The sequence below is a fragment of the Macaca mulatta genome, chromosome 12 (genome assembly GCF_049350105.2).
Source record: "Macaca mulatta isolate MMU2019108-1 chromosome 12, T2T-MMU8v2.0, whole genome shotgun sequence".
NCBI lineage: Eukaryota > Metazoa > Chordata > Mammalia > Primates > Cercopithecidae > Macaca > Macaca mulatta.
This window is the reverse complement of record NC_133417.1, coordinates 116686440-116708975: the sequence shown is the minus strand read 5'-3', so window position 1 is coordinate 116708975 and position 22536 is coordinate 116686440. Positions and strand designations below refer to the sequence as shown.

Below are 22536 nucleotides of genomic sequence, written 5' to 3'. Positions count from 1 at the left end.
TTCTGTGGTTTCTATAGTGATCTTTCCTACCAGTTCTAGTCCCTCTGTTGAGTCTCTTCTCTCTGAGCCATTGGAGAGGTCCCACTCCTGTTGCCGCTGACTGCTACCAAGCGAGTACGCTGAAGTCCTTTCTAGGTGTGATGCCTTACAGTGCTCCCGGAACTTCCTGTCCTCACCATGTTGCAGTCCTCGTGGGCTCAGCAAGAAAGCATAGAAACTCATCTCTGTTCTGTGACTCTTGTTGTTCCCTGGGGCAGCTAGGGAAGAGGGAATTAAAGTATCTTTTTTACTTGGAAGCCATCTGAAAAACAATGATTTCAGCTTTTACCACCAAACCTCAGAAACAAAAAGTCCTTTGAGGGAGAGTGACAGCATTTTACCAGCTTACTTCTTTTGTTTGGTCTTCTATCACTCCTTTTTCCAGGCATGTTCCCATGCTGCCCCTATCTTCCTTACTGAAAAAATAAAATGTTAGACCTCACAATAAATCCTTGGCTGGATCTGGGAAACCCACATACCCCATCAAACACTGCATATTTGTGAATAACTCTTGGAAGGCACTCTGTAACTCAGCAGCAGTAAAATAGTAGGGATGGTTAAAGGGGATAATGTCCTCACAAGTAGCTTTAAGGTAATCATAAAACAGTGAAATACTTTGACAAGACTAATGATGAAAGGTAGCCTGCTAGCTACCCTGCTGTCCCTTCCCTGCCCCCATTTTCCACTGCCCAAATCAATCACTTTCATTTTTTGGAAATTTCTTCTGTTACCTAACTACGTATATTTAACTAATATGCTTATATTGCGAAGTCTTAAATTTTTCTTTTTAGTCTACATATCTTAGGCTAACTTTTTGCAACCAGCAATGGTTATATACCTTTCACTCCACTCCCATCACCACTTTCCAGAAGGGCATCCTCTGTCCCCCCATTTTCCCACAGTTACATGATTTCTGATTATATCAGTATTTCATGTTTACACTATTATGATTATGTAACTATTCCCAGTTGTGCTGTATAGTCTGATTTTCTTTTTATTTATTTGCATTAATTTATGAGTACAAGTATAATTTTGTTACATACATAGATTGCATAATGGGGAAGTCAATACTTTTAGTGTAGCCATCACTCAAATAATATACATTGTACCTATTGAGCAATCTCTCATCATCCACTCCCCTCACAGCTCCTCACCTTTCCGAGTCTTTCTGGTGCATATCTTTGTGTTTTATCTCAGGTTAATTTCTTCTTTTTTTACTTTAGCTTAGTTTTCTGTGTATCTATCACTAATTTGACCTTCAACTCCCACTAGAAAAATAAATATTTTCTTAATGTATTTTAAGTTCATCAGGCATTCTATCAATTCCATCTTCTTGGGTCAGCTTTCCCAGAGCTACTTGACCTGTTCCAGTCTTAGCCGGCTGCTATTTTCGTTTGTTGTATAGCTTTTATTCTAGAAAATTTTTCACTATATTTTTTGTATTTCCATAATTTATGCTTGATGTTTGTTTCCTTGATTTTATGTACTCTTCTAACACCCTGTCCCTTTTTTATGAGCACATTTACAAAGAAAGGAAGCACGGAAGGTAAATGTGTTAAGATTTGGCACATCTGAACTTGTCTGTTGTACGCATTCACTTGGTTGAAATGCTGCTGGGTGTAAAATTCTAGGTTTAAAACTTTGAGAATTTTGAAGTCACAGCTCTATTTGGGAGATGGAATGGAAGAATGGTCCATATTTTTATCATATGTAAATTTACGTAATACTTCTGTTTTCCCCAGAGTACTTCTCTTTCCATTTTGCCTGATATCCACAGTACAGTTCTTTTGGTTTAAGATTTCCTAAGGGCAAAGGGGAAAGGAGATCTGTAGTCTAAGTGTTTCCCAAATGTACTCTGAAGCAATCCTGCTGAAAACAGTTCTTTTGCTCCATTTATGGAGGTTTGTAATACTACTACTCCTCAGCCTTTGGTGTTACACATTACTGGGTTGCTTCTCAGTTTCCCTCCATTAAATTAGGCTTCAGATTGCTTATGTTTACCAAGTTGCTAACACTGATAAGCCGCTTCCTACTTTTACTATTCCATCTTTATTGCCTCCTTTCTATGATTGTTGGTGTCTGTCTTTTAAAATTGATTCTTTTTTTGTCAGTATAGTGAAATTGAGAGGAAAGGGAAGTAATTTGTGAATTCAATCTGCCATGCCATCTTAAACAGAAACTCAATATAATTTGTGTCCTAAATTTTTTTATTTTAAAATGTTTCAAAGTTATATAAAATGTTCAGGAGTAATACAATGAACACCATACCTTCATGTAGAAAAATCAATATAATCAATTGCCATATACGTATTACACCCTCCGTGTGTATGTGTGAGTATTTGTGTGTATATATTTGTATACACACATCAAACACATAGATACATATACATATATTATACATCTCTCTCTCCTTCCCTGTGTGAGTAAACTATTTGAAAGTAAATTGCAGACGCAAGATAGTTCATCCATAAAGATTTCAGGATCTTCTAAAATCAAAGAATACTATTTTACATAGCTGCAATACCATTATCACTCTCAAATGTTTAATGTTGATATAATATTACATGATGTATAGTCCCTATTTAGGTTTCCTCAATTGTCCCAATAATGTTTTATATATTTTTTAACCCAAGAGCCAAAAATGCAGCATTGCCCTATTTCTGTAATAAATGTTAGTTTGAACATCACACCCTTCTTTTACATTTCTCCTAATATTGACATTTTAAATAAGTACAAGCCAGTTTCTTTGCAGAATGTCCTACAGTATGGATTTGTCTGATTTTTTCCTTATGATTAGATTCAAATTAACTATTATTAACAAGAATAGTATGTAGGTGATATTACATAGCTTTTAAAAAGCAAAAATTTACTATTGTTTTCATAGGAGATGAACAATATTTTATTGGCTTTCATAATATAAAAGCACAAATCAAACCATAACAAAGTACATAAACATTTATTTTACAGTTGTATCTATTTCAAATTACAATAAAGAGTCTTACAATAACTTTTTATTTGAAGCTAACTGGGATGCACTAAATAACCATCATATGTCCACTTTTATCCCCATTAAGCAGTGGTGCCTTTATGATTCTGATGCAAAATTGTAACTCAGTTTTCTCATTTTATGAAATATAAAAGTCGGAGTAGTCAAATTTTTATAGTCTCAGCTCTCAAATTTTATGAATCTATGAATAAGACATCACTTATAATTTTGAAAATGAAATAAATTTGAGGAAAGGTAAAATTATGAAACAAAATGTCTTATTAAAATGTTTATTATTTTATATAAATTGACAATAGATATAATACTTGTAATTATCTACATTTCCATATTTATGATTTATACTTGACACCATTGTAAGCTGTCCAACTCTACACCAATAATGGGTGACTTCGAAGTTCAGCTCATCTTACTCTACTCGCAACTAACTAAATTTGTGTAGATTATTTTACTTTAGAGCAAAGGTCAAAGGTTAAAAATCCATAATATAAGCTGGAATTCATTTTGACTTACTTGGCAATAAATAAAATCTCATATTGCTTATATTACAAAGGAGAAAATACTGCTATTAATTTTATAGGCAGTTATTGTATAACAGCTTCCATGTAAATGCATGTAGAGACTTTGTTATTTTTTTAATTTTAATGAATTAAATCACTTTAAAGATAGAATAACTGAAATAATATCTTTTCATTTTGATTGATTCCATTGAGTACATTTTTAAAAAATCATCAGCACCATTAGTACAATGGAAGTAACTGTAAATCTAAGAAAATTTGACTAGAAATGATGGTATTGCATTTTTTTCTTACAGGAAGCTCTGATCATGGCAAGTATGGATCATCCACACCTAGTCCGGTTGCTGGGTGTGTGTCTGAGCCCAACCATCCAGCTGGTTACTCAACTTATGCCCCATGGCTGCCTGTTGGAGTATGTCCACGAGCACAAGGATAACATTGGATCACAACTGCTGCTTAACTGGTGTGTCCAGATAGCTAAGGTAAGTGCCTGTCAATTTCTATGGGAATGACATTTTCAGGTTAATATTTCCTAACCTAGAACAGTTTTCATATTGAAAATATGTTGTCTTCCCATTTAAATAAAATAAAGTATATTTGCTACATTGAAATATACATAACAGACAGGTACTTTTAGGTAAACTACAGATTAAATGCATGATATATATTTTTAGATTATTGGGTTGTATAATTTTAATTGAATTGACTAGATGCCAAAACAAAGAGCTTGCTAGTCAGGGGGAGGAATTGTTATACTGGATTTATTTGGCTTATTTGTTTTGGTACAGTCTAGTTAACTGATAAAATCCAAGAAAGGGTTGAATGTCTGAATTTTTTCATATTTAGGCGATTTTAAAAAATAGCCTGTGTGTTTAATTCTCAATATTACAAATGAGCAAAATCTAAATATATTCTTAGTCTTTTTGATGATTTTCAATTGGTCGTTAATGGTTGAGAGTTTTAGTCTTACACAAAGGCTTAGGCATGTCACATATATAAGGGCAGCGGTCTGGGGTGATGGGGGAAGTGGGTCTGTGGTTAACCAGAGAGCATCTACTAGTTTCTAGGGGACTGTGATTTGGGGAATATTACTAGAGTTATCTTATCTTTTAATTTTTTTAAGAGTGGCCAGAATTCTGGATTTTTTGTGATTTCCCAAATTTAAATCTTAAGTCAATTTTTGAAACACTTTGGAGTCTAAACAAAGCATTCTTTTCATGCAGTCTGCTAGTGCACAACTTCTAGTATACATTCTAAATGTTCAAAGCAAATATTTGTGATTATCTATACCATATATCTTTCTTGATAATTTTCTGTTTCTAGAGAAATAGGTCAATGATGAGTATTAATTGTGTCAACTCTTAGTTACATCAAAATACGACCCGAAGTCTTTTCAGATTCCATAGATATTTTTATCTATACATTTGTACAATATAAATGCCAAAATCATAACATAGTGGCTTTGACCTGTTTTTTTAATAATCTAATAATGAATAAAAGCACATTATAGAAAAAAGAAATTTGACGTAATTATTAAAATTTAAACCAAAAAATTTATTTGACAGAAAAGCTCAGCTTAGTTCTATACACCATAACTCTCAGTAGAGTTTCCTTATGGACTATGTATTATAATTTTGTGACTGTTACGTAATAACTGCATCTGTGAGGATTCTTTATGGCAATGAAGTTTGAAATATAACACTTCAGAAACGGATTTATCTAAGAACTATAATTTATAAGGTGAGATAAATATGCAATAGAATTTATCAAATCATTCTAGGACTGTAAATGAAAATAAAGCTAAGCTTCAGGCTGGGTGCAATGGCTGATGCCTGGAATCCCAGCACTTTGGGAGGCAAAGGCAGGTGGATCACCTGAGGTCAGGAGTTTGAGACCAACCTGACCAGCATGGAGAAACTCTGTCTCTACTGAAAATACAAAATTAGCTGGGTGTGGTGGCGCATGCCTGTAATCCCAGCTACTGAGGAGGCTGAGGCAGAAGAATTGCTTGAACCTGGGAGGTGGAGGTTGCAGTGAGCTGAGATCACACCATTGCACTCCAGTCTGGGCAACAAGAGGGAAACTCCGTCTCAAAAACAAAAACAAAAACGCTAAGCTTCAAATTTGTTAGCGCTCTCTGTATTTTCTGCTGTGGTCTCTACAATTTAGGTTTTGTCCTTAAGGTTTGTGTTATTAATATATCATTTATACAACATTGTACACTCTAATATGATAAACTACTTTGGGTTTCCTGAATAATCACAGTTTTATACCTTTTTGCCTTTGCAAATGCCATCCCCTAAACTTAGAAGTCTTCTCTTGGCTTCTTGGTTCACACTGCATGATCTTATTCATCCATCAACACTGTTTGGGCATCCTCCATTTATGGAGTCTTTCCTAATCAACCCTTCTCTGCAGGCAGAAGTAATTATTTTCTTTTTCGTATTAATTTTGGTAGTTAATATCTTGAACACATTTATATTATGTAAATGTCAACTATACATTTACTATCTCTCTGCCTATATGGTAAGCTTGTTTAGTCATTAATCTTCAACAGGTACTGGTGGGCTTTTATCATGTTTCAGATACGATGCTGACTGAGGTATGTAGGTGTAAACACTGCAGATATGGGCTTGGTTCTCTCTGTGCACCCTAATGGATTGAACAGACATTCAACAAATGAAAGAATTAACTATAGGATTGAATACTGTGGTTCAGATTTTAAAGAAAGCCAACTGCTGGGGACACTTAAGAGAAGACACTGAGTCCTGAGGGAGAAGGCTTCAGCTATGAGAATAATATTTAGGCAAAAGAAAGATCACACAGGGCTCTACAGATGTGGTGATCAAGAGACTTATCACCCAAATGGAATAATTTTAGGCATGAAAGGAGACTGTATTACTAGTTATACCGGGATGACAGGTGCAGAAGAGTCCTAAACAGACCATGTTATATGGTTACCCAGTATAGCAAGAAAAGTTTGAATTTTATTGTAAGTGCTGTAGGTAGTTACTGAAGTATTTTAACATGCAATTGACATAATCTCATTTATATTCTAAATAGATCATGCTAGTTTATGTATGGAGGTTAGATTGAGGAGATATAAGAATGAAAATGAAGATACTAATTAGGAATCTGGAGGCAATGCCAATAAGGAGAAGTAGATGGAATTAAGATATATTTGGGGGGCAAAATTTAAGGTATTCAATTATTGATTAGCTGTAGGTGGTGAGGGAGGGGAGTATGGTGAGATCATTTCCTGAGGTGGTGAAGGATGGGGGGTGAACATTTGTAGGAAAAAATCAAGAGTTCAGTTTCAGACTTGGCACATTGGAAAAGTTTATAGAACATGAAACTGGGAATGTTAATGAGGTAATTAAATTCGGTCAGTACTGTATATATACATTTAGGAATTATAGGTATTTAAATATATGGAAAGATGAAGGATTACCTTGAGACTGACTATATCTGATTCTTATTTATTACCGGAACCTAAAATTGGATCTTACTTACAGTTAGTCATTCAATAAATATATAATAATTATTTTTAACCCAAGAAAATAACAAAATTTACCCTTAAGCAGGGAGTCCTTCCTTTATTATTTCTTTCTACTTTGCGAGCAGAATTGTGAAGTGGAATCAGACTTAAGGTTAGAAACACTATATTTATATGTTGGTGCCCACTTTTAAGTTTTGTGAGTTTGTGTTGTTTAGCCTCTGAATTCTTGTTTCTCATTGTATATGGTGGTATTAATAATTACTATATTTTTTTCTTATCTGCAAAAAGAACATAATAAATGGTATCTACCTGTGGTAGGCTGAATAATATCCCACCCCCAAAGAAGCTAATACATTCTATCCCCAGAATCTGTGAACGTTGCTTTACATGTTAAAAGGGATTTTGCAGATGTAATTAAATTAAGGATCTTGAGATGAGATTTTCCTGGATTATCCAGATCGGCCCATTGTAATCACAGGGGTCTTTGTAAATGGAAAGCAGGAGGATCAGAGCAGGAGACAGGAGACATACAAACAGATCAGAGTTGAGCGGTGCACCTTGAAGATGGAGGAAGGGACCATGTGTTGAGGAATGTAGGCACCTCTAGAAGCTGGAAAGGATAAGCACACAGACTCTCTCTTAGAATCTCCAGAAGAAACACAGGCCTGCCTGTACCTTGATTTTATAGCCTGGTGAAATTGACGGTGGACTTTCAACCTACAGAGCTGTAAGAGAATAAATTTGTATTGATTTCAGCCACCTTTCACCCTAAAGTAGGCTCCAGTGTATGTTTCCCTCCATGTATCCATGCTTTCTCATCATTTAGCTTCCCCGTATAAGTGCTAACAAGTGGTATTTGGTTTTCTGTTCCTTGTTAGTTTGCTAAGGATAATGGCCTCCAGCTCCATCCGTGTCCTCCCTGCAAAGGATATGACCTTCTTCTTTTTTATGACTGCATGGTATTCCAAGGTGTATATGTACCAAGTTTTCTTTATTCAGTCTACCATTGATGGGTATTTAGGTTGATTCTGTGTTTTTGCTATTGGGAAGAGTGCTGCAATGAACATACTTGTGCATGTGTCTTTATAATAGAATTATTTATATTCCTGTGGGTATATACCCAGGAAGGTGATTGCTGGGTTGAATGGTACTTTTGTTTTTAGTTCTTTGAGGAATTGCTAGACTGCTTTCCACAGTGGTTGAACTAATTTATGCTCCCACCATACAACAACGTATAAATGTTCCTTTTTTCTCCACAACCTCAACAGCATTCTGATTGGTGTGAAATGGTATCTCTTTGTGGTTTTGATTTGCATTTCTCTAATGATCAGTGATGTTGAGCTTTTTTTCATATGCTTGTTGGTCGCATGTACAACTTCTTTTGAAAAAAAAGTCCTTTGCTCAATTTTTAATGGGGTTCTTTTTTTTCTTGTCTATTTGTTTAAGTTCCTTATAGATGCTAGATATTAGATCTTTGTCGAATGCATAGTTGGCAAAAATTTTCTCCGTTTCTGTAGGTTGTCTTTTCACTCTGTGGATAGTTTCTTTTGCAGTGAAGAAGCTCTTCGATTTAATTAAATCCCACTTGTCAATTTTTGTTTTTGTTGCAATTCCTTTTGGTATCTTCATCATGAAATCTTTGCCCATGCCTATGTCCTGAATGGTATTGCCTAGGTTGTCTTCCATGTTTTTTATAGTTTTGGGTTTTACATTACAATCTTTAATTTATCTGGAGCTGATTTTCGTATATGATGTAAGGAAGGGGTCCAGTTTAAATCTTCTCCATATGGCTAGGCAGTTGTTATTACAGCATCATTTATTAAATAGGAAATCTTTTCCCCATTGCTTGTTTTTTGTCAGTTTGTCAAAGATCAGATAGTGGAAGGTGTGCAGCCTTATTTCCGGGTTCTTTCTTCTATTCCATTGGTCTATGTGTCTGGTTTTGTACCAGTGCCATGCTGTGTTGGATACTATAGCCCTGTAGTATAGCTTGAAGTTGAGTAACATGATGCCTCCAGCTTTGTTCTTTATGTTTAGGATTGCTTTGGCTATTCAGGCTCTTTTTTGGTTCCATATGAATTTTAAAATAGTTTTCTCTAGTTCTGTGAAGAATGTCAATATTTTCTTAGTTTTGAATTTCATTTTTGTTGCACTGTGATCTGAGAGAGTGACTGTTACAATTTCAGTTCTTTTGCATTTGCTGAGGAGTATTTATGTGCAATTATGTGGTTGATTTTAGAGCATGTACCATGTGGCAATGAGGCGAATGTATATTCTGTACCCCATAAGTATATACACCTATGTACACACAAAAAATGTAAAAAATAAAAAATAATTTAATTTTTCTAAAAATAGAAGAAAGTATATTCTATTGTTTTTGATGGAGAATTCTGTAGATTTCTATCAGGTCCATTTAATCTAGTGCTGAATTTTGGTCCTGAAGATCTTTGTTAATTTTTTTGTCTCAATGATTTGTCTGATAATGTCAGTGGGGTATTGAAATCTCCCGCTATTATTGTGTGGGAGTCTAAATATCTTTGAATGTCTCTAAACATTTGCTTTCTGAATCTCAGTGCTCCTGTGTTGCACACATATATATTTAGGATAGTTAGGTCTTCTTGTTGAATTGAACACTTTACCATTATGTAATGCCGCCTTTTGTCTTTTTTGATCTTTTTTGGTTTAGAGTCTATTTTTTCTGAAATTAGAATTGCAACCCCTATTTTTTTCTCTTTTCCATTTGCTTGGTAGATTTTTCTCTATCTTTTTTATTTTGAGCCTATTGTTGTCTATTTTTTCTGAAATTAGAATTGCAACCCCTATTTTTTTCTCTTTTCCATTTGCTTGGTAGATTTTTCTCTATCTTTTTATTTTGAGCCTATTGTTTTCATTGCATGTAGTTGAGTCTCTTGAATACAGCATACCAATAGGTCTTAGTTGCCACTTTGTGCCTTTATCCAGCTTGCTACTCTCTGTGCCTTTAATTGGGGCATTTGGCCCGTTTACGTTCAAGATTAGTATTGAAATGTGTGGATTTGATCCTGTCATCGTGATGTTAGCTGGTTATTATGCAGACTTGTTTGTGTGGTTGCTTTATAGTGTCACTGATCTGTGTACTTCAGTGTGTTTCTGTGACTGGTAATGGTCTTTTTTTCCCCACATTTAGTGCTTCCTTCAGGAGCTCTTGTAAGGCAGGTCTGATGGCTACAAATTCCCTCAACATTTGCTTGTCTGAAAAAGATCTTATTTCTCCTTTGCTTATGAAGCTTAGTTTCCCTGGATATGAAATATCTGGTTGAAATTTCTCTTTTTTAATAATGTTGAATGTTGGCCCTGAATCTCTTCTGGCTTTTAGGGTTTCTGCTGAGAGGTCCACTGTTAGTCTGATGGGCTTCCTTATAACGAAGTGTTTTGCAAAATATTTTCATTTGTATTGTAAGTTTTCTTTCCATTTTTCCATTAGTTCATCATTCTACAACATTTTATGTGATGGAAAACACAAACTTAAACACCAGAATTGTTTGTTTCTTATAGACAGTCATGTTCACTCTGCATTTGTTGCCTTTGGACTTGACTGAATTTGGTAAGCAGAGCAGTCCATGTTGTTATTTCATGCTCATATAATACCATATGCCTTCTTGATGCTTATGAATCCAGGATACTAGGAAATCATAAGAATTTCTTCTTTTATAGTTGTTGCTAATAAGTTGGGCAAGCAGTTTTTAAAAGACAATTTAGCAGATTCTGAATAGTGTATGTGAGGTGTTTTCGTTTTTGTTTAACTCAGATATTAATTTAATATGAGACCAAAGGTATGCTGTTGCCCAAAGCAGACATCCTTAACTGACCCTAACATGTACGAGTTCAGCTTTGATTATTCAACAAAATCATGACTGACTGTTGTGGTCTGTGAGTGACCAAAAGGACTGTTTTCTCTACACGAAGTCAGGTGCCGAATACCAACCTTTATTTGCACTTGGGTTCCAGTTAAAAGCCACCTTAGACAGTGTAGCAAAGTGGAAAAAAGCACAGATCCTGAGATCGAGGTTCCATCTCAAGCAAGCATATGAACTGTGTGACAACAGGCAGACAGTACCCGTGGTGTCTACAGGAAAGTGGGGAGAGCATCACCCCAGCTTCTAGCAGCTGCCTGTACCTGCAGGCCCTTCTAGGCCTACTTCCTCTCTGGTACTGCGTGTGCTCTGTGGGTGGGAATGTGTGGCTCTGGGTCCAGAGCTGCATTGGAATAACATTGACAATGAATGAGTCCATTTAGATCAAGCACGTATTACACACCTGGCATATCCTTGGTGCTTTATGTACATTGTGTTTTTAAATCTTTACTGAAACTCTAGCAGATATGGATCATTATTTCCCCAGTTTATAGATGACGAAAATGGGAAGTTAAGTCCAAAAGGACACACAAATATATTGAAATGCCTGAGTGCTATACCAGATAATTCTTACTCCTGAGCCGGGTCTCCAAACCACTCTGCATTCTTTCCTCTCTGTACACATGCACATCACTGTAGCTTAAAGTGGCTTGCTTTCCTTCAACGGCACTCTGGATTTAGAGGACTGAAGGGGAGCATACCATTTTATCTGTAGTTGTGTCTCATCATTAATTCCATAAAAGAAAAACTTCTATCATGACTAATACTTATTATCTTCATGAGAAAATATTTTATCATTAGCATCTATGCCACATTTTCAGGAGAAAGTGCTAGATGAATATTTGTGGAGGAACTTTTTCAAACAATGTTGTAACAATTGAAATAAATCAAACCCAAAACAATTCCGTGAGCTACTATGGGTTATAGATACTAATTACAAGTGACACTGTAAAATAAGAATTTAAAATGTGTAGTCTGGTACTAGTTTGTGTTTACCCTACAGATTCTGAGTTCAAATCTCATCTCTATCACTTACTAACTGTGTGAACTTTGGTAAATTAGTTAATCTCTCTGTGCTCCTGAAAAGGGGGATAACAGTACTTCCTATTTAGTAGGATAATTTTAAGAAAAAGATGATGTTTGTAATGTGCTAAACTTACTGTTTGGCATAAAGTAAGAATGTAAACTATGTGTCATTTTGGATAACATCTGAAATCACTACAATAAGGATAGATATAAGTTTATAATTATAATACCCTAATTATGACATTTAAAAAAATACCATCATTTAAAAATATGACTCTTAAAATTTCAGATAGAAAAGATTTAGCATTTGTTCATAGACCATACCAGGCTGAGAAGAGCAGGGAATCTCATGTTTAATATTCAATATTTTTGGCCTTTGGAACAAAGAACCTGAGTCTCTCATCCGCATATACTTTCCTACACAGGTTCCTAGGATGCTTGTGCTCTTATCTTGACTTCTAATTTTTATGTTAAAAATTGTATTATTGAGCTGGGCGCAGTGGCTCACGCCTACAATCCCAGTACTTTGGGAGGCCAAGGCGGGTGAATCACCTGAGGTCAGGAGTTTGAAACCAGCCTGGGCTACATAGCGAAACTCCATCTAAAAACAAAATGCAAAAAAGTTTGCTGGGCATGGTAGTGCCTGCAGTCCTAGCTACTCGGGAGACTGTGGCAGGAGAATCGCTTGAACCTAGGAGGTGGAGCTTGCAGCAAACCAAGATGGTGCCACTGCACTCCAGCCTGGGTGACAGAGTGAGACTCCATCTCAAAAAAAAAAAAAAAAAATTGTATTATTTGGAATATTTAAAACATGTGAAACCACCAGTGAACTGGCAAAGAACTGAGCTCGGGGGAAATTCTTAAGACAATCTATTACTGAAGAGGAGCAAAGAAAAAATTCTAACTTTTCAATCTCAAGCTAGAAAAGGTTAATATTGGTTTGACTTACTATTCCTGCAAAAATTTTAGTTTCTGACTTTGCTCTAAGGAAACTATCATTTGTAGCTTTCTTATGATACATATATCACTGATGCTGTATTTGTAAAGCCTGAATACTGAGTATAGGCCACTATTATTTTTCAAAATCCTAAAACTTTCCTCAGAGCTTTGTTGGCTTATTTACAGATTTTTTTTCCAGTGCTCTAATTGATTTGCAGTTAAACTCAGATGTAAGGTTCCGAGGACTTTCTTTTTTTTTTTTTTTTTTTTTTTTTTTTTTTTTTTTTTGGTGCTTTGCCACTGAAACTAGTTGAAAAGATGATTCTAAAAATATGTCACTGGTCCATTGTAGCCTTCAAGATGATTCACAGATTACCTGATTAAGTTGTATACTCACTCAACTTAAACTTCTTCCAAAAATTTAAAAAACGTATTCAATATTTTTAAGAATTAAAATTAACCTAGTGTGTCTAACCAAAATAATTTAGATTCTGCTTATAAATAAAGACTTTTTCAGTGTATTTTTGCAAACAGATTGATTCTAACATTTATATTTTCAGAGAAAATTAGTATTGTTCAAAGTTTAGTATAATTTGGCACCAGTTTAATAGATTTTCTCAATTTTTTTTTATTTCCAACTCTACTTTATCACCAAATTACTTTGAATGTCCATGTCATATTTCTAATTGGACCTAATGAAACCTGATTATTTTTGTGGCCCAGGGACAGGTATCTGTGGGCTTTATTTTTCTTTACTATTGGTGGCAGAGTGGGAGTTAGTGGAAGGGGCAAAGCGGAGAGAAGAACTTCTTTCATATTAAAAACATGGTTCACAATGATTGGAAAGAGAGCAGATTCTTGTGTTAAGAAATGAATTCCTCTTCTGTGACAGATGTGAAGCCTTCCTTAAGGCTTGAATATGTTACACGAGGAGAGCCTTCATTTACCTTCTTTCTTTCCTCTTTTCTATTTTTCTCTAGTAGTAATTATGAAGTGGCAAGAAACTTAGTTTCTTATTCAATCCAGCCATTTCCTTCTGCATGAATTAAAATTAAATTCAGATATGAATGTCTGATGTCATTTAAATGCATGAACTGGATGATGACATTTCTAGTTGAATTCTGGTCAAGACCAGATGCTTTGTGTAGATATGACCTCAGTCATATGCATGTCTATGCAAATTATAGAACTTTAAAAAAATAATAGTCTAGAGAAGAGAAATAACCCTACTAACATCATAGAAAATGTAAAATTGGCACTTATTAATACAGTTAGTCATGTAATAGAGACACTTAATACTGTTTGTGAATACCAATTGATTGAATGCATTCCTTGGGTATATTTGGATACAGAAAAAATTTTATATTTTATGAAGTCACAATAAAAGGTAAATATTGAAATTAGAAGTCACAGTATTAGTGGCATAGCTAAACTTCCTTTAATGACAATACACCGTTAAAATCAAAATAAATTTCTTGTAATTATATAACCACATTTTGGAAGAAAAAAGATGATAGCTTATGATTTATCATTTTTACTGCTATCATATAAATTTGAATACACTATATAGTGTGATTAATTGTCATTAGATCTTTTGTGTATGTCAGCGGCATGAATCTAACTTGATGGTAAGATTTTATTCACAGTAAATACCTTCAGTGACTCTCCCAGGGTCACACTGCATACTAGTCTAAGGAAGAAGAACTAAACTCAGAAACAAGGACAAGTCATTGATTATTTCACGGAGATACAGTGTTTAATTTTTTTTTCTTATTAAAAAGTCAGTCTGAGGTAGGAGGATCACTTGAGCCAGCGAGACGCAGATTGCAGTGAGCTGTGTGATTGCACCACTGCACTCCAACCTGGGTGACAGAGTGGGACCCTGTCCCCTCCCCAACAAAAGGTGGTTGTGGGGGAACCTAATAATGGAATTCTTGTGGCGTCTCAGTATATTTCTTAGGACATGTCATAATTAGAGATTTGAGAATTGAATCCCAAAGGAAAATTACAGCCATGATCTAACCAAGAACAATTAATTGATTAATTTAAAAATCATATTAAGTATGTTGCTTTCTAGAGAGAAACAGAACCAATAAAATGCATGTATATTTATATATATATATATGCCTATATATATTTATTCTAAGAAATAAACTTAGTGTGTACATATATAGAAAAATATATATAGGAAAATATATGTATAGGAAAATATATATAGGAAAAATACATATAGGAAAATATATATATAGGAATTTTATATATTCTAAGGAATGAGGTCATGAGATTATGGAGGTTGATGGGTCCTAAAATAAGCAACTGGTAAGCTGGAGACCCAGGAAAGCCAGAAGCCAAAAGACAAGTCTTCTCCAGACAAGTTTTCCTCGTCATTTCTTCTTTCCTCATGTTAATCAGAAATAGGTATGGTCAGATATATCAGATTTAAGGAATAGTACATTATTTTTTTCTAAATTATAATTATTCTATAGTATTAGAGAGTAGAATGGTGGCTACCAGGGGCTTTGGGGTAGAAGAAAAGAGCTGTCGATCAAACTTGCAGTTATATGATGAATAAATATATAGACTTAAGGTACAGAAGGGTGACTATAGCTAATAATGATGTGTTGTATATTTGGAAATTGCTAAGAGAGTAAATCTCGATGTTCTTACTACACACATACACAAAAATGGTAACTAGGGTGAGGTGAAGGATACGTTTGTTAGTTAGCTTAATGGTGGTCATCATTTCACAATGCATACATATATCAAAACATCTGGTTGTATATTTTAAATACATTCAATTTTTATTTGTCAGTCATACCTCAATAAAGCTGTGGAAAAAGTATTTTGGCTTGGTGAGCACCTATTAGAATTGGCTTGAAGTTCCACTTTATCGTGTATTAGGAAGTTCCAACAGGGTTCTTTCTAGCGACACTGAAGAACCTGAAGAGGCATACAAAGTGCTGAACAAACAGGAGCAGGGATTCCATTTTTCTGAATTTTGTCGGTGGCTCATAAAGGTGCTGCTTGTTCACCCCCATCACAGCAGAACCCTCCAATCTCTCAGCCAGGCAAAATTATCTAGCTTCCAAATAACTGTCTTCTTCTCTATTTTATTTGACACATACTTGTTTATTGCTCAGGAATCTGAAACCTGCTGATGGTATGCTGGGTGGCTCTGGGATTTTGCCTGGGCTCACTTACATGTCAGAGTAGGGTATAGGCTTTCTATCAGCAGAACTAGACTGGGGTAACCCGGGTGATGAGGCTCTTTTCCACATAACTTTCCTACCCCATCAACGTGGCTAGGGCATAGTCCCATATACCTTTGTCTCATGTTGCTCAGTCCTCCAGGGCCTGGATATCCATGCATTCACCATCCCATGAGAAGCCGAGCACCTTTGTGAGTACAGTGTAACAGTAGGAACATAGGTCTCCCTAACCCAATCCCACTCCCAGACCCCTCTAGAACTGTCACCAGTGATTCTACCTTCCCTTTTCAGTCTGAAAGAAACTAGCCTTTTGTTTTCTAGGTGGTTGAGTTCTGCTTTTTCCATGTTCCACCTCCATTGCTAGAAATAAGTCAATTTCTCAGGCAACACAACCTAAGTGAGACTTATTTTCTGGGTGCTGGTGCTTCAAAATTGCAATTTTACATCTTGCAGTACAAAAACCCTTTCCACGTAGGGAACCCGAATTAGAAACACAAAAACTTTCTATTTATTCAGAAGTAGCAAGCACAAAACATCAATTGATATTTTAATAATGCCATTTTCCTGCTGTTTCTACACAAGGAAAGGAAAACAATTACAAATTGACACAGAAAGAACCCAGCCCAGAAAAGTTTCTTCTGTGGAACTGGTGAATCTTTAAAAATGATTATCAGAGCCTATTGAAATGTTGGTGCAGGAGGGAGCCCCAGAAGATCTAGTTCATGATTTTAAATTTTCTTGGGGCATGAATTTGTTTCATGTGAAATCTTACTTTAAAATCGAAACAAATAAAACCAAACCTAATTGCAGAAGCAGAAGCGTGGAGACAGGGCTTCATGGAACCCTAAGGATTCTCTTAGATCCTCACAGAAACCAGCTTTAAGACCGTCTAATGTGCTGTGTTGGAGATGGGGAAACTGAAACATAAGCAGGTGACAGAGTCCAGGTAAGGTCACAGTTCTCAGTGACAGAGCCAAGACCTGAATCCATAACTGCTCTGCCACCCGGATATCCCAGTTCAGATTAACTGACATCCAGCACCAGCCCCAAGCCCTGACTGTAACACCTGTGGACCCGTTGTTTGTAATTTAGGTTCTATAATGACTACAGCGTGATAGAGAGTTGGTCTAAAATACGAGGTCATATACCTCTTGTGATAATTTTTTAAATGAGCTAATGAATTTTTTCTCTATAGAATTTTAATTGAAGCAGCTAGCTTACTTTTGCTTTGAAATACTTTTTGTGTTTTTAGTTTATCTCCCAATTTTTTTTTTTATCTTCCCTTTCCACCAATAGTTTTCCCTCTTGATCTTTCTATCAGTTTGTCTAATAACATTACAACCTCCCAAATCGGTAATAAAGCACCTGGTTGAATTTGAACCATGTTCATCCCCTCCCTGAAACAATTTTATGCTTTTTATTTATGTGCCAAATTTTCATTGCCCTAAAGGAGGACGGTATTTAAAGGGTAGTAAGGGATAAGAGACAATCTCTATACTACCAGATGAAAATGAAGTTTATTGAGGCGGTTTATAGAGCACAGGTCCCAGAATTCCACTGAAGCCTTAATTATTTCCTGGGGTTTGCATGAAATATGAAGGTCTCTCACTTAGAAAAGTCATTTAGGCTTTTTCTTGTCTAACCTATAAAATAGCAAGTTTCCCTTTTGCTTTGCTTTGCCTGTAGCTTTGTTTGGCATGCTGAGCAACTCTAATTCAGCTTGTAAGTTACTCCTTTCTATAAATGGCAAAGGGTTTGTTATTCAGCTGCCATTCACACCCAGAAAGTAAAGAACTTAATGTCTTTACTGTGAATTTATGTTTTAGCTAGTACTTTTAAGGTACTTTTTTTTTTTTTTAACAGAAAAGTGAAAGCTACCCAATCCAAATGGATTAAATTATATTTCATGTGTGTAAAGTGCTCACACAATTTCATCAGTTAGTCATGACTTTTTGAGGCTTGGTATTGTAGCAGATTTTAGGAGCACAGTGATTTTCTCAAATGCAAAATCAAAGTAGGAGGACTGGCATATCTAGTTTATTGCTCCCCCATGGCTTTTGTTTCTAAAACTATAGAGTTAGACGGGTGTTAACAATAGTGCTCTCAGGAAGTTGTGATATATATTTATGATCTCTCAGATGTGTGCATGTGATTTTATTTTTCCCATAGATTTCAAGATGTTTATAGTAATCTGGGGATAGACTTGCATTTTTCTGAAAATAGGAGAAACAAAGAATGAGAATGTCAAGTGATTTGCTTGGAAACAGAAAAACTGTAATGGGGCCGGGCGCGGTGGCTCAAGCCTGTAATCCCAGCACTTTGGGAGGCCTAGACGGGCGGATCACGAGGTCGGGAGATCGAGACCATCCTGGCTAACATGGTGAAACCCCGTCTCTACTAAAAAATACAAAAAACTAGCTGGGCGAGGTGGCGGCGCCTGTAGTCCCAGCTACTGGGGAGGCTGAGGCAGGAGAATGGCGTAAACCCGGGAGGCGGAGCTTGCAGTGAGCTGAGATCCGGCCACTGCACTCCAGCCTGGGCGGCAGAGCGAGACTCCGTCTCAAAAAAAAAAAAAAAAAAAAAAAAACTGTAATGGGACCGAAGATGAAACACAGATTAACTTACTTCCACAATTGATCACAACCAATTTTTTTTCTCCAGATAGCTCTTAAAAAAATACAACTTTTTATTTTGAAATAATTGTAGATTCACAGGAAGTTATCAAAAATTTAAGGAGAGATTTCATTTGTCCTTCATCCATTTTCTCCAATAATAACATCTTGTATAACTATAGTACAGTATTATAATCAGGAAACTGACATTAGTAAAATCTGCATAACTTTTTCAGATTCACTGGGTTTACACAAATTTGTGTGTGTGTATGTGCGTGTTCAGTTCTATGAAGTTTTATCAAATGTGTAGATTCATATAACCACCACCACAATCAAGATGTAGAGCTATTTCATGGCCTCATGCCATCCCTTTACAACCACATCCACTCCTACTTATTTATTTCTAAATGCACTCAAGTCTTGTCATGATCAATATTTGTAATAATGACTTCTTTTTAAAAACATCTTCTGAACGTTTGTGTTTTGCATGTTAAAATGGGCATACAATATTCTGGACACTAAGTTTGATTCTAGCATTAGCAATTTGTCAGTCTTACTTCAAAGGGTATCCTGTATGGATTTGTGCAAAAATATAGTATAATGGTGGCTATGAAGAAAAGGGCCTGTGTAGTTATGTAAGCTAGAAGGGGCGCAACACCAATCAGGAAGTATTATATCCTCTCATACTTACCTAGTGGGAACATCTAAATTCCTACTTGTACACCCTCATTTAACCATAGGAAAGTGGCTTAGCAGATCACTTTGATTACAGAAGAAAGCCCAATAAACCCCAAAGGGCATTGAGCCACAAGGGAGGAAACTTAGGTTAATAATGAATACAGACTGAAAGTGAATGAGAACAAGCAGTTAAGGCTTTATACCAATCTTTTCTTCTATAAGAAAGTTAAAAAATTTAGGATAATTCTTATTAGTATCATGTGATAAAACAAAATATATAATGCTTTTATACTATGTATATATATGTGTACACAGGCATATACACATAAATATATATGTATGCATATGTACTATTTTTACACACCTTGAACATCAATATACTAGTAAGAATAATTTATATTTTGAATATAGAATCATTCTATGTAGCCACAATTCTACAATACCCAATTAAATATGTATGTGTGAAAAGGGATATAGAATGTTGACAGCTATTATTGTGACGATTAAAAGTATTAGGCTAAACAGTATTTGTACCAAATTTCACTTTCTATTGTCTAACTTTGATTGATTAAAAAGAGCTTTTTGTCAACTGTTCATGATGTTTTATTTGGCTAAGGTAAAATATGAACAAAATATACATGTAGTTGTGGAAAGGGAGGGAGGGTGAGCTGAGTGGTGATGAGCGCATGAAGCAGAGTGGCTCTGGGTCAAGGATTTTATCCTTCATTAAGGAGCCTTTTCCTAAGCTCAGTCTCTACCTCATCACAAAGTGAACAAAAGATGAGCTTAATGATAGTCATCTATCAGCTAGTCACATTTCAGGTTTCAAGATCTTACTATTCCCAATGCTCCATGCCTTGACAAGGCTAATTGTATAATTACAATACTACATCACCCACTCTTGGTGTACTTTCCCTGGCAAGAACGGGAACTAGGAACTCTAATGATTATTGCCCCAAGCAAGCACATTAGCATGAATGCAGTTTACTAATGGGACCTTACTCCTAGAAATTGTAGTACACAAGCTTTGAGCCATGGATTTTGTTATCAAGTCCTTTGTAGATTAAATGCCAGACTGAGTTGAGCCCTAAAATCAGAGTTACTTTATTTTTAAAATTAGAATGAATGATTCATCCCATCTATGTTTATATCCTTTGTGGTACATATTAAGATTTATTGAAGTTATTCTACTAAAATGAAGTAGAATTTATAAAACTTTCATCAAGAATGCTTTGAGTGCTAAATAAAATAATAGTCTTGTGCTAATTTCTATGTAAGTTTAAGATTTCCATAAAAATCTAGCCAATATGGATGAAGTGGCTTCCATGATATCATTACTATTCATCGTCTGGGTGACACTTACATGGGTGTACTCAATTTGTGAAGTGTTATTCACCTGTATACTTATGATGTGTTCTTTTCTACTTTATCTTCTTGTACCTTAAAAAAAAAAGTTAAGAGTCTAGCCATTTAAATTTTGCTTTAAAGATTTTGGATGGCTATTTCTTTAAAGCTTTGGCATATCAAGTCACAACATCAGCCTGAAATGACTCAGTTTCTACTATAGACTGGAAGAATGTAGGGCCAATCTAGAATATGGAAAGTCTCTAAATCAAGAGTGTATAGCCAAAGGTCCTTTGTGTTGGAGATGAGGAAGTTTCATGAATTCCTTCTAGCCCCTGATGTGCAAGACCTTGACTGATTGTGATTGGGGCTTCTGTGGAACAGGTTGTCTTATAGTTTGATTTCATATAGATCTATAATGACAATGCCCGGCAGTAAACAATAAGGGAAAGTAATTATCTTTATGTCTTTTTAATCTAAGTGTTGTTCTTGAAACAAGTTAAATCTTGTAGTAATAAAACTAGCCAACATTTTCACTGAAGTCATGCAAATGAGGTACACAGAGTACTTCTCTTAATTCTTACAACAAAGTTATCAGATTGATACTATTATATGTGTAAATGAGTTGATGTATGCAAAGTACCTAACAGTATCTGATGTATATCAGCATTCAGTAACATTTTACTATCATTATTATTTTCTCACTCTTGTTATTATTGTTTACTTCCTTCTCATTTTACCTGAAAAAACAGACTTAAAGAGGTCATAAGTGTGTTCAAGGTTGCATAGCTGGTAAGCACGGAGCCATGATTCTGCCCAAAGTCTCCTCAGCTCGACCTAAGCATTTCCACAGGCTGCCTCTCGCAGGGATGCTGTATTGTATAACTCTAGGAATGGGGCAAGACAACAAACTCAGATTGATGGTACCCATGCCTAATTGATTGTTTGCCTTAATTAAATGATTGAAAATTTCTCTTATTTCCTGTCATAATCAATAACATTTGAAGTATAAAAATATACCAAAGGCGATATTTTGTACCATAATTTTGCAAAGAATATGGGAGAGCACAGACTATGTCTATCAATATAATAAATTACAGTAATTCTAGAATCACCATCTTAGTCACGGCTGCTCTTGTTATTGTCCTCCTATGAAAAGTTTCTATTAAAATGTGACTAGGTGGGGTGATCATTTATTCCATTATTACCCTCATCTGAGAACATACAAGTATAATCCCTGTGAACCTATGGATTATCATTATATCAAAATGTATCTATGCAGTGAGACTTTAACTGGGTGGCTTTTTACAGGACATGCTTATTCTCCTGTTACAAGTGCCCATAATCTTATTCACAGGTGCCCTGAGGTATCTGACCACAAAATACTCACATTTTCATCAATCATTGAGATAGAGGTAGTAGAAAACCTTTCTTTTTCTTTTTTTTTTTAACTGGCATTTCCCAAAAGATTGGCTTGGAAAAACATTATTGAAAACTTCTTTTAAATCAGATTCAAGATATTACTGCAGTGCCTGCTACAGTCTGTCGACATTTCCATTATAAAACCATATTTTCCAGGTTTATTACTTGACTGAAATTCTCCTATGGACTGTGATACAAAATACAGAATTTCAGCCCAAAGCAATTTTGATTATCATCACTCAAATATTGAGATTTTCCAAGTTATGATTGTTTTTAAAAATGCCACAAAAGTCAAGTACTTTGGGGGACACCTACACATTTGAAGTCCTTTATAAAATGCAACATTAATACGA

The 22536-nt window shown here is 35.3% G+C and overlaps 1 protein-coding gene across 1 annotated transcript in view; it reads left to right on the top strand.

The window, feature by feature from the left end:
• Nucleotides 1-22536, top strand: part of ERBB4 (erb-b2 receptor tyrosine kinase 4) — a 1186765-nt gene that overhangs the window by 999005 nt on the left and 165224 nt on the right. The window contains exon 20 of the mRNA XM_015110887.3: nucleotides 3858-4043. Coding sequence (XP_014966373.3) covers nucleotides 3858-4043 — 186 coding nt within the window. The remainder of the gene's footprint in view (nucleotides 1-3857; nucleotides 4044-22536) is intronic.